The sequence below is a fragment of the Pygoscelis adeliae genome, unplaced genomic scaffold, assembly GCF_000699105.1.
Source record: "Pygoscelis adeliae isolate BGI_AS28 unplaced genomic scaffold, ASM69910v1 Scaffold278, whole genome shotgun sequence".
Lineage (NCBI taxonomy): Eukaryota > Metazoa > Chordata > Aves > Sphenisciformes > Spheniscidae > Pygoscelis > Pygoscelis adeliae.
In genome coordinates, this window is record NW_008825411.1 from 1,381,910 (window position 1) to 1,393,986 (window position 12,077).

Sequence of the window (12,077 nt, forward strand, 5' to 3'; positions counted from 1 at the left end):
TTGGCTGAAACTGCTCTAGTGAACACAGATCTAGGAAAATCTGGTTAGGAGGCTTTGGCAGTGCCTGTCGCCTGCAAAAATAGAGTTGTATCACAAGAATAAAGCGGAAGAAAATGTGTTACTGATTGAAAAAAACACGTATTTTAGTATCCAACCAAAGAAATGTTCCCATTTTTCTTTTTTAAATTATGTTTTGTTTAAAAATCTGTCTTGCATTATCTAAATGAAAATATTATGCTAAAGCATTAAGTAAATGTTAAAACATGAAAACACTCTTCTAAAAAATTAGAAATTTTTAGGGTTTGTTCCCAATCAGAAACAAGGCAAAAAAAAAAAGCCCAAAAACCTGATATGCACTAAAACCCCATTTCTTCACAGCCCCAAAGGAGACCTACATTTTTGTCAGCTCTTTAAAAACATGAAGGCATCCACTTTTCTGTCTTATAGTCCCTGTAAACTACTTGCAGGTCTTTGGTTCCTAGCAAATTGATTTAATGAAGATTTTGCTTGGAAAATATGTGAGTGTTTCAGTGTGCTTAGACCTCAAAAGAAATGTCATAAAAATCAAATCTCTCTGATAAAGCAGTATATGATGTGTTTCCCAAACTGAAATTTCCCATCCTCAGAGGGCAGATGTCTTTCTGCCAGTGCCTGCTTGGCTGGGAGAGTCTCACAGATAAGCAGACAGCATCCTGGCCACCATGAATGATGATGAAGGCCTTATTAAACAGTGGATACTGTACTGATTAAAAACCGATGGCATAATTTGGCCTGGGCTATTTAATTTTATTAAATGCCAAGGTATGTACCAGCATAGCCTGGAGTGCTTATGAATCAATAAGTGCTGGCAGGCTTATTTTACTTAAAGTTGTGAACTCCCACAAAGTGACCATACTGTAGTGGATGTCTTTAATTTAAAAAAAAAGAATCAATTTGTAGGGCTGGCGTGATGGTAAGCAGCGGCCGTGATTTTATTTCATACGTGCCTTTTAGTGGTTTCATGAAGATGTTTTATACACGAAGTTTTAAAGTGCAAGACATGTTATTATTTTATTTCCTCAGAACAATGAATAAGCGAGAGAGCCAGCGATGTATTTATAGCAGGATGTATTTATAGAAGAAATCTTCCAGAAACTGGGGAGGGGGGGGGGGGGGGGGGGGGGGGAGCCCCTGAAGCAGAGGAATGATTGGGAGCTCCTACTTATGAATGTAGTGCCATAGCTAAATGAGACAAATGATTATAGGCCCTAGATACCAACGTCTGCTGCTGTACACTGCCTACTACTGCAGAATCACTCTTTTGATTTTCCTTCTCAGGGAGAGAGGGAAAATGAAAAATGTATTGCTCTCTTCATTACACAGCTCTCCATTTTCTGCTCCTTATATATATTTATATGTGTGTGCGTGTGTGTATGTATATATAAAAGCTCACTTAGTTAGTAACTTTTTTTTTTTATTTTATTTTTGCTAAGTGCACTCAACTCCTCTGTGCGTGCCAAGGGTGGGTGAGTGCAGTTGCAGGAGACGCTTGTGCCTGACATGCTGCACCTACCGCCGGGTACCGCTGGGGCAGCCCAGCCCGCAGCAATTCTGGGAGCTATCTATTTAGTCTTCGGAGATAGAAATTCATTCTGAGGCAAAGAGTGAAACCTAATGTAAATCCATAAAACCAAACTAATCAATGCATTAAATTCATTACTTAATGGAATGAACGTCGTCTTTTGCCAACTGATACAATAGGCACAGAATGCAGTATCTCTCTTCTAACAGATAATTGTGAGAGATATGGGGAGAGAGGAGTGTGTATATTAAACAGGAGTAAAAGGATTATCTTATGGTTTAGACTTTAGGAGAAATTTTCAAAATCTTTGTATGGCTCAGTAGCCAGAGAGTATCTCTGAACTGGAACAATGTAGGTGTTTATAGACGTTCTCTATAGAAGATTTTTCTTGACCTATAATAATTTTACTTTACATATTTCACTAGATAAGGCATATAGACAAATATATAAAAAATACACATATATAAAAATAAATATAGCAATACTAACTTGTAAATCTCATGCAGAACAGATTACATGAAATAAGAGTAAAAATGTTCCATCCTCTAGACAATTCTGAAATTTCTTACCACTGTAAATGAAAATGAAAACTGAACTGGTTCAAAAATTTATTCTGAACTATTCTTTTTTAAAACATCAGAAAGTGCTCTTGCACTAATGCTGGAGAAATGTTATTATTTTCTATTCTAACATAAAACAGCGCGTGTCTGTGCTTGTGCACATCTGCACAAGCTGGAGTGGGAGAGAATGTGGTAAACCAGATACATCACTCATTATAAGACTAAAAAAACTGCTAAGTAAAATGTTTATATGAAGCAAACCAGTGCATGCATCACAAGAAAAAAAGTCGGAGAATCAGAGACATTAAAAAAATACTCAGTTTAATTCTGAGTCACTGGAAAATATACCTCCTGAAAACATCAAAAATCAGCATGTTCCTGTTAATGTTTTGCTCTGAAGAAACAGTGTTTTCTGATGGGAAACTGTTTCACGAAACGTTTTCCAACCAGCTGTAGCACAAATACTGCCAATTGTCATCGTGTGGGAAAGTGAAGAATACATTTTATTTTAGCTTCAATTCCAGCAGTGTGCAGGAAAGTGGCCTCTTTAATAGAAGTCTTTGAGTCAGAGAAGTGGCGGTGAGGAACATCGCCGTTAATGGGACAATAGCCCTGATGTTCCTCTGCCCCTCTCCTGACCTTGAGTAAGCAAAAGCGTTGTTATGAAGCCCCACTCAGTAAAATGGTGTTTCTTCAGACAACCTCGTAAAATCAAATAATGATTGAACTGCCAAATTTCTGGATGCTCAGAGCTGATCATTGCTTTCCCATTTTATTTTATTCTTTTTCTTCTAAAAACAAGCAGGAAAAACTGCCAGCTAGAGCAGAACTTTTCTGCAACTGCCCACCTTACTCTTTTTCTCTTTTCCTAGGGCTTTAATGATTGATCTGTCCCGCTGATGTTTCTGTATGTTTGCTGTAATTTAGCTATATCGGCATGCCATTATTTGAAGTAGCTTTTGGCTTTTGAGGGCTCATTTAAAATCAAAGAGGAGCCAGCTTCGGCACTCTTTGGCGGCTGGTGTGGGGGGAGAGGGGCTGGCAAAATTCATGCTGTGTCTTTAACTGCGGAGTTTGAGACAAAGTTTCCTCTTTTTCTTTTCTTATTTGTTTCCGTATTTCTTCATCTGGCCTTTTGTGGGCCTTTTTACCCCTGCTCTGTTATGGCTCCTGTGAGCTGTGCAAGATTCTTCAGGAGCATTAATTCTGCTTGAAATTTGTCATCATAAAAGAAGCATTGAACCCTCGGAGGGGAGGCGGGGAGGGAAGTTGCAGTATTTGATGTATGGGTTTGCTTCGTTTGTTTGTTTTAAATTTTTCTGGAAATTCTGCAGGATAGATTTGAAGCCAGAGTTGACAGAGAGCCTCAAAATAGAGAGAATTTACCCATGAGAATATCTGCCTTTGAAGTTAATTCAGTTTTCCAAGCTCCTAATTAAATAGAGACGTTGAAGGAAGCCACAATACTTTGCGTGGGTGGTGGGGTGGGTCTGGTGTCGTGACCCAGGTACTCGCTGGAAGGTGGACTTTCCTTAGCCAGGGTGGCCTGAGAGAACAGCTCCACCGGGAGAACAGCTAACAGCTGAGGCAGTGTAACCCGTCAAATGTTTCAGGGGCACAGGATGCTTCTTACCTCAATTTGGGACAACTTCACAACAGTCATGATGAACGGCAGTTATATCTGCTTTATGGCACTGTAAAGCAACGTCTGTATGCCGGAGCCGGCTGGCAGAGGTGTTGCTCTAAGCTTCTTTGCTGCAGATAGCACGTTTCCTAATACAGCAGGAAAGAGAGCAACGTTTCATCCTTTTGGGGGGACCTTGGGATGCCTCAAGCCTGTCCACCTTAGGAGCCTGTCTGAAGCTCCCAATCTCTTGCTGGATGAAGAAGACGGAGGTACTCGCATTAGAAACAGCAACAAGCTCTGAAAAATGCCTTCACCAGTTGAAGTTAGCAGAACGAACAGCAGTTTAATCCTCTTCTTCAAAATTCAAATACCTGCCTGTCTTTTTACCACCCAAGCCTTCCAGCTTGCTACCTCGCTAAGATTGCGGGCTGGATTTAACCCAACCAGGGTAATATCGTAGGGGTTAAGCCTTGTAACTTCTTTCCTCTGCTCTGCATCAGCGTTTGTCTCCTACTTTTCTCTGCTAGAAGCAGGAATACAAAAAAGTACTTCTAGCTCAGCCAGTGGATGATTTTTATCAGCTCATTTTAGTCAATAAAGAAAGAAGTCAATCACTCCTGGAAAACAGCACTTTCCAGTACTGTATATACCCGGCCAGTACAATCACAGAATAAATCAATAACCACATTAATCAATACGATGTAAACTGCTGATCTCTGTGGATAAATTGTACCGGTATAAGAAGGCTTTCAAATAAATTCTAAACCCACTCAAACTGCATAGGCTTTAAATCTACTAAGGGCAGTGGCACATGCGAAAGATTTGTGCTGTTTCTCTTTAAAATCTCTGGGATAGCAGGGCTGCAGAATAATGTAATTAAATCATGCTAGCAGTGCTCACACACTCTCACACACAAAGTCTACTTCAATGAGAGCCCCAGACAATATCCCTTAACTCAAATCTGCCAGCAACGGGGGATTTCTGGCATCGTGAGATACCTCAGGAGAAAAGGCCAGGCTGAACAGGAAGGGGTGCGCAGAGAAGGCTGAGCTGCAATCTGGTTATTTTACAGCCCCAACAGCTGTAGGAGGTTTTGCTCCTCTAGGCACTTCCATTTTTTATAAAACCCTGAACCGGAGCATCTCAGTTTTTATTTTGCATACTGCCATAATAGCAGTCCCATGCAAGACCACTGGCAGAGACTACAGACACATTGCTTGTAAGGGAAAAACTGGGTTATGCCTAAGGAAACTGGACTCAACAGCAGCAGCGTGGCTTGCAGCAGGTTGTCTCTCTGCTCCAGCTGCATTGCCCTGCATGCGTGGCTGGCAAACAAGCAGAAGGAGACAAACAGGAATATAATTTGTGAAAATTTGTGTTGGGCTTTTCACCGTGGGTCTGAACGTGTTGTGGAAAAGGAAGTTGTTAGGAGGGGATGATAGCCATCAAGTTGTACATAGCATTAGTAGGAATGCAGAAGGGATGTGCACAGGTGGTAGGTATGGGCTGAAGGGAGATTTCATGCTTTAGCATAATACTTAATAGAGCTACACTGAGCAGGTTAGGATCATACCAGCCGTTTCTGGCAGAGCAGAAACCAGAGCCATGCAGGGCAGTGCCCAAGCCAGTGCCTTGATTAACCTCGCCCATCTCCTACACCGTCTATAGAAAGCTGTATTCACTCAAGTGCAAAAATTCTAGAGACTTGAACACATCTTGTGAAAAACTTGCATATTATAAGGGGTCTTCTAGTATCCTTTCATGCTTCAGAATTATTCCAATTCATTCTCTAAGGATGGGAAATATTTGTAGCTGATTTTCAGTACTGAAATATATCGGCATATATAGAATAGGTTAAGTAGAGAAATTATACATAACAGTATTATTAATATGACATTTTAATTGCTACATCAGATATATTTTCAAGCACTAAGTGCTAGGAACTGATAAAAAGAAGAAGTTCATATTAAAACAAGCCTGAATGATTGAAGCCATTAAGAGGCCTTTATTGTACCATGCTGTCAAAATGTCCAACTGACCTTTCCTACATGGTAAATTTCTCCAAGAAAGATTTTATACAAGCTATTTTAATAGCACTGATTCCCACACACACACAGTTTTTGGATTAGATAATGGTCCGAGCAAAAGAAATGCCAGATTCTTACATATACTCTGAAGATGACCAGGGGCATTATATATATACTAAGTCTCTGCAACCTTGTTTAAATTTTTAGATAGACAGATATTTCTGAATGCATCATTTGCCATTCTTTTACACTTTCAGTCGATAACAATCCTGTAAGTGGCAGCCCTCCACTAATTCACACGCAGTAGCAGAAGGCAGAATATAGACATTATCTCAGCTCAATGGCTGAGGTAGGCTGGACCACTCCTTGGCATAAATAATGCGAGACGACGCGCATTCCCACGCTACCTGTGCTTTGAAGAGCTCATCAGCCTTGTAGCAATAGTTCAATAGTCCGCTGCTGGTATTATCATACCTCAATCCACGTTCACCCAAAGGCCATATTGTGGTTGCACCTACATAGGCACTTGAAACCTAATATTCAGGAGCGCTGAGACGCAGCAACTCTCCGGCACTTCGAGGGACATTGTGGGGGACGGTGCCTTGGAAATATCAGTGCCGGAAGGGATCAAAAGCATTGGTTTATTCAGACTAGGGCAGGTTCTGCCTTAGCTTTTGCCCAGGGAAAGGCAAAGAGAGGTTGGACACATGCTCCCTGAAAAGACAAAAGTCTGCAGAGGGGTGTAAGGAGGGAGGCAGGATCCCCAGACCCTGGCCTACAGCAGCCCAGTGCGTCCCAAACCCTCTCTGAGCAGAGTAATTCTCTCTTCCACACAGGCTCTGCAAATCATTGGGGGAAATTCTCTGCCACTGCAGTACAGTCAGATATTAATAAAATCTTTTTCCACTCTTACAACATATTTATACGTAAGTGTGATTTAGAGCTCTGTGTCAAGTTGTCACCAGGGCTGCATTCCAGCGACCTGCAGAAAACACAGGGTGTTTCTGCACTTCAGGATAATGTTGATTTAGGGGCTGGTACAATAGCACACATGGGCTATTTTATTTAGTTTCTTGGCATTTGTATTCAAAAATTGCCCTATAAAGAAGGGAGAAGGCATTAAAAAAGTTTAAATGCTCTTAAATCACAAAGAAACATTGTGTTTAGAGTGAACTGAAACATTTGGATAGACTCAAAATTGCTTTTTTCATGGAGAAATATTTGGTTGATGTGTTAAATTTAAAAGGAAAATCTCTGACTGTGACTCTTTTTCATTTTTTGGTACTTTGCTTAGGTTATCAAAATAAAATAGGTATTACTCTTCCAGCTATTTGAAAACTTAGGCTGGTCTGTGATTTGATCTGGTGCCTCTAAAATCTGGTGAGACTGGGCCCAAGGTTCCCTGCATTGGGCACCTTTAAGTGGGATTTTTAATTCAGCTTCCTAGCTGCTAAAAATCAGGGGCATTGCGGAGTTTTTTGTTTTACTTTTTCCATTGTTTTAATTTTGACTTCTGGTTTTAGGGGATTTATACTGTTGCTATTTATTTTCAAACTTTTTCCTGCAACCGTGAGTGACAAAACTATTTTTTGACCCTTTTTTATTTTAATGAAAGCTGCCAGTCATCTGAACCCTTTCTATTTCAGTATCAGGTGCTTTAATAACATTTTCACGTAAAAAGGAGAGCTGGACTTTCACTGCTTTGGGCAGCTCAGATGTCAGTCCGTCCTAGTGAAACACCAAAAAAGAACTGGGGAGCCGAAGAGAAGAAAATGAACCTGCACAAGTTAGAGGGCTACATTGATTTAGGGAGGATGGGGCGGCTATCATTATATCTGTATTTAAAGGGATTCTCCTTAAGACTGCTTAGGAGTTCTGCTCCCAAGGCAGAATAGTCACTTGGCAATCCACTTGTGCTCCAGCTCTAAGGGAGTTCAGCAAGGGAATAGCTTTACTCATGTGAGTGGTCTTCCTAGGTTGTCCCTTACTTTAAAAAGGGCTACTCCCACAGGAATGACAAAACAGGACCAGTGTAGAAATTACGAGGTTAAACACTGGAGACATAAAGAGCCTGATTTTGAAAAGTATCTTCCACAGTGAGAAAAGTACTTTGCAAAGAACATCAGTAACGCCTACAGAAATGAACACAAATCTGAAGGAATGATTCATTGTTTAGTTTCACTGCAAAGAAAAATGTTTTTACTTCATTAAGGTATTATCAAGATTTTTAATACCATATCCTCTTCTTTCTAAACTGTTCTCTTCTTTTGAAAGCTATGTTAAACCTCTTCCTAACTCCTGCATCTTTGTAGAAACCCCAGAGGACAGGCTTCTAAAAGTGGCATTATATTTCTAGAGCCTCCCTGTAATTAAGCATCTATCAGGCCTTCTATTCAGTTGTATATAACTGCTCTGCAGAAAATCTCACTTCGCTTTAATAAAAAGAGATATTTTGTTTAAACTTAGCAGAAGGATTGCATTTATGTTATGAAATATAAGAATTTTAGATTCAGTTTAATGAGAAAAAAAAAAAAATGTTCTCATTGCTTAATGGACACAAGAAGGTCTGCAAGCGAGCTGCCATGGCAGAGGGCAGTTCCTGGTGGAGACCTGCTGGGAAAGGATGATGCAAAAAGCTCTGTCAGAGCTTCACCAAACAGTGGTCAACTCTGTGAACCATTTTGTTGAATTCAGTATGGGAATTATTAAACATCACCAGGTGTAAGTGATATTTGCTTATCCACAGTAAAGAAAAAAACCCAAGTTTCTACAGTCACTTCTTTAGTGAGACTGCAGCAGCACAGCCATGAGAACATGAAACGCACTCTCTTTGGGCTTTGATAGTGTCAACACAGGATGCAAATGGTTAACGCTGAGCGCAACTCTATGTGAAACGCCTTGTCCTAGGGACTTAATACCCTTTTCATCCTCTGGAGTCCTTAGGTCAAAATTGGACATCGTTCTGTAATGCATGCTTTTGCAATGTTTTTATCATTTATGATTTTATTTTATGTCAGTGTGTGTGGAGTTCTCCCTGGAAGTCCAACACATGGGCTCTGTGAGTAGTCTCAGGAACCAAAGTTTTGGTAGCTTCCTATATGAATTCACATTTTAGACTCTTGCTGCCAATTTGGTGTCCCATACCGACGGCTAAGAAACAGCATGTTTGATACGCTGTTTGAAGGATTTTCATGCACAGATGAACCTCTATCCTTTTGCTCGTTTGTGTGATTACACATCACCATCCCCATTTGAACCTTTTTCTTTTAAAAAATATCGGGGGATATTTGGTTCACTTGTAATTATAAATGGTCACAAAGATGACACAACACATATTTGACAGTGGTGAAAAGAAAATATACTTCAGAGGGAAGTGGGAAGGAAGAAAAGGTCCCTCAATGATGATATAAGACAATAAAATACCTTTTATCAGATGTTAAAGTTGACACGTGTGACCACATTTTGAGCTGTATCTACTGACTTGAAAGCAATGCTCAGTCTGGTGTTTAATTTGTCATTCTAATAACTCAATAGATTGAAGGGCTTAATTAGATGCTTTTATTTATATTTCAAGATGATGAAAATCAATGTTCTTCTCTTTTACCTTTGTACCCAGCCCACAGATAAATCTACACTTTCAAGCTACAGCAAAGAATAACAACATCAGGTGAGAGAGCAACTGAACTTGCTTGAAGACAGATATATTTCAATTTCCCTTCAAAAAAGGTATTCAACATCTCTGCTAGTTTTGTTGATCAGAATAGTCTTTGCATGAAAAAGTCCTTTAAAGTGTATTTGAGAATATGTACGGTATCTCATGTTATAAAAGGTGCTGTCTCGTTCAGATCTAGTTCAAGGCTTGCTGATGCCATTGGAAGTCTTTCTATTGAATTCAGTGGGCTTTGGATTGGTACATATGATTTCTTTTATTTGTTTCCCTTTTCTGAAGAAAATAGTACAGTACACTTCATATAATGCATTGTATGACACACCCTGTAATACAAACAAGTGCAAAAAGTAAACAAATAGCTTTTATTTAATTGAAAGTTTTTTACAGGTTACATTGAAGAACGTGAGATGAATACTATCCACATCACAAGCAACTGCAAGTCTCTTCTTCTCTCAGTTATAACAGCTTGGCACAGGTCTTTCATGTTTGACATACCATTACACTGGAGTCTCAATAAGAACTACTGCTTGTAAAAAATTTGAGACCACTCTCCTCACAATCTCAAGTTACATTTGGCACCACTCCATTTAATTAATGCATATACATTTATCCATTAATTTCAAAGCTTATTTTTAAAAATTAATGTAATATTGATGCCTAATGTTTTCTTAATAATATACCACTTCTACCTCCCTCCCCCATCCCCACTATTTTTCTTTATCAGGAATGTTAGTCGTGGTGAAGTATTAAGGTAAAATCTACACATGGTTTATTTTTAAAAGTCCATGGCTGAGCATTGCTTTAATCATCAAGGAAAAGGGTATATAAGAGCAGAACTCAATAGCAGGATCCCCGAAGTCAATATATGGTTTGCCCTTTGGGACAATTTTGTTCCTCCAGAGCTTGAACCTGTAAAAATATGAGCATACAAAATTTTCTGACAAAAGTAAACTTGTGTCAAAAAAATTTTTTTCTATGCATTTTAGCATAACAGTAATCTTTGTTCTATTTTCAAAATGAAACATTATCCACAAATGTTATTTCTATTTATTTATTTTTTAAGTTGTAGAAGCAGTTCCGTGGATTATGGTTTCGAATCGGCTTCCCACCCTCCCTGTGAATATCTACTTTCAGGAGGGTTTTGGCTAGTTTGTTACAAACCTGTGTTCCGTTTTGCACGTATAATAAGGTATTTATGAGGGCAGAGACTGGACCCTGGGCAACCCCACCCCGGCCGTGGAGCAGGGCTGAGGTTCTCTGTCTCAGCAGCAGCAGCTCCAGAGCAGATTAAGAGACATGTTACATGTGAGAGCTGCAGCTTTGACTTTAACAAGAAAGCTTATTTTTCTGCCCTTCCCTGAGCCTTAAAGGCCAGGGCAGATGGAGACCTACACTATCACGACATCTAGGTGTCATGCAAAAAACATTCTCCGCTAATGAATGCGAGAGTACCAGAGACTAATCTACATGTACCCAGCTTTACCAAGCAACGGGAGGAAGGCCACCTAAGGTAGTAGAAAGTCTGTTAATCTATTGTACTTAGAGGCACACAGATTTCTTATTATGCAATAACATTCAGAGAAAAAAAAAATCTCACGTACTTGATATTTTAGGAATCCTAATTTCCTCACTGCTGCTGCCATCCCCACCGTCACTGACTGTTCTTATTTCTATGAGATAATCTTCTTCAAATGGTACCAGAAGTTCAGCTGAAGTGTTGTTTGTCTCCAGTATATGCGTTTTGCTATGTCTGTTTTGTCTATACAAAATCTAAGTAAAAAGCGATTAGAAACAAGAGTTACTTAAATTTTTTTAAGGTTTAATGGATTTTTTTTGGCTGAGAATATCTTCTCTCATGTCACAAACTTTTCAGAGCACTATCAGCATCCTGCAGAGTATTAAACTTAATTCAAAACATAGAAATATATCCTGCAGAATTTTGTGATGGAGACCACAGCGGGCATTTACTCCACCTGTGTTTTGCAGGAGAGTCTTTGTCTGCTAGAACTGAGGCTCACCTTGAAAGTAGCGTTATGAAATCCTTATCCAATACACTTCTGCTCTTCTGTAAATACGGAAGTTAGACACACCTTTAAACAAGACTTCAGCCTGTAACAACTTTTATATCCAGAACTAATGTGACACATCAGGAACTGAAGTTTTCGTGTTTTTTTTTTTAATTTCACCTGTTTGTGGTGAGCATTTATAGTCAAATAGAAATATTCATGTTGACTTTCATGCAAAATTACCACTTGCTAAAGAAAACATGGGACATTGCATAGCAATATGTTTTTAAAGACTTCAAGGAAGGACAGAAATTTGGATAGTAGCATCTGGGTTTCCACTTAGGAAGCACATTTCTACAACTAAACATGACGGATCCAGTGCCTGCTTGCACTTAATGCTAATGAATCATTGGGCCAAGGTGCAGAGCAGCTTTGGGAGTCTAGGCAGGGATCCTACAGACTATGATCAGCTTTTTTCCTCCAAGAAGCCTTTCTCCCTTGCTAGCACAGCAATGCCAGTGTTTGACTCCTTTCTATTGACAATCTTTTGACATATTTATGCTTAAAAGAGCAACGGAAGAGCAAAGCAGAAGGAGAAACAGGGATCATACAATAAATACTGCAGC

At 39.5% G+C, this 12,077-nt stretch overlaps 1 protein-coding gene across 1 annotated transcript in view; it reads right to left on the reverse strand.

The window, feature by feature from the left end:
- Window positions 1-10,123: 10,123 nt before the first annotated feature.
- CNTN6 (contactin 6) overlaps window positions 10,124-12,077 on the reverse strand; it is a 91,800-nt gene continuing 89,846 nt past the window's right edge. Inside the window, exons 20-21 of the mRNA XM_009330625.1 lie at window positions 11,047-11,215; window positions 10,124-10,354 (exon numbers count right to left, since the gene is read on the reverse strand). Of these exons, the coding sequence (XP_009328900.1) occupies window positions 10,254-10,354; window positions 11,047-11,215 (270 nt within the window). The 3' untranslated portion in view covers window positions 10,124-10,253. The remainder of the gene's footprint in view (window positions 10,355-11,046; window positions 11,216-12,077) is intronic.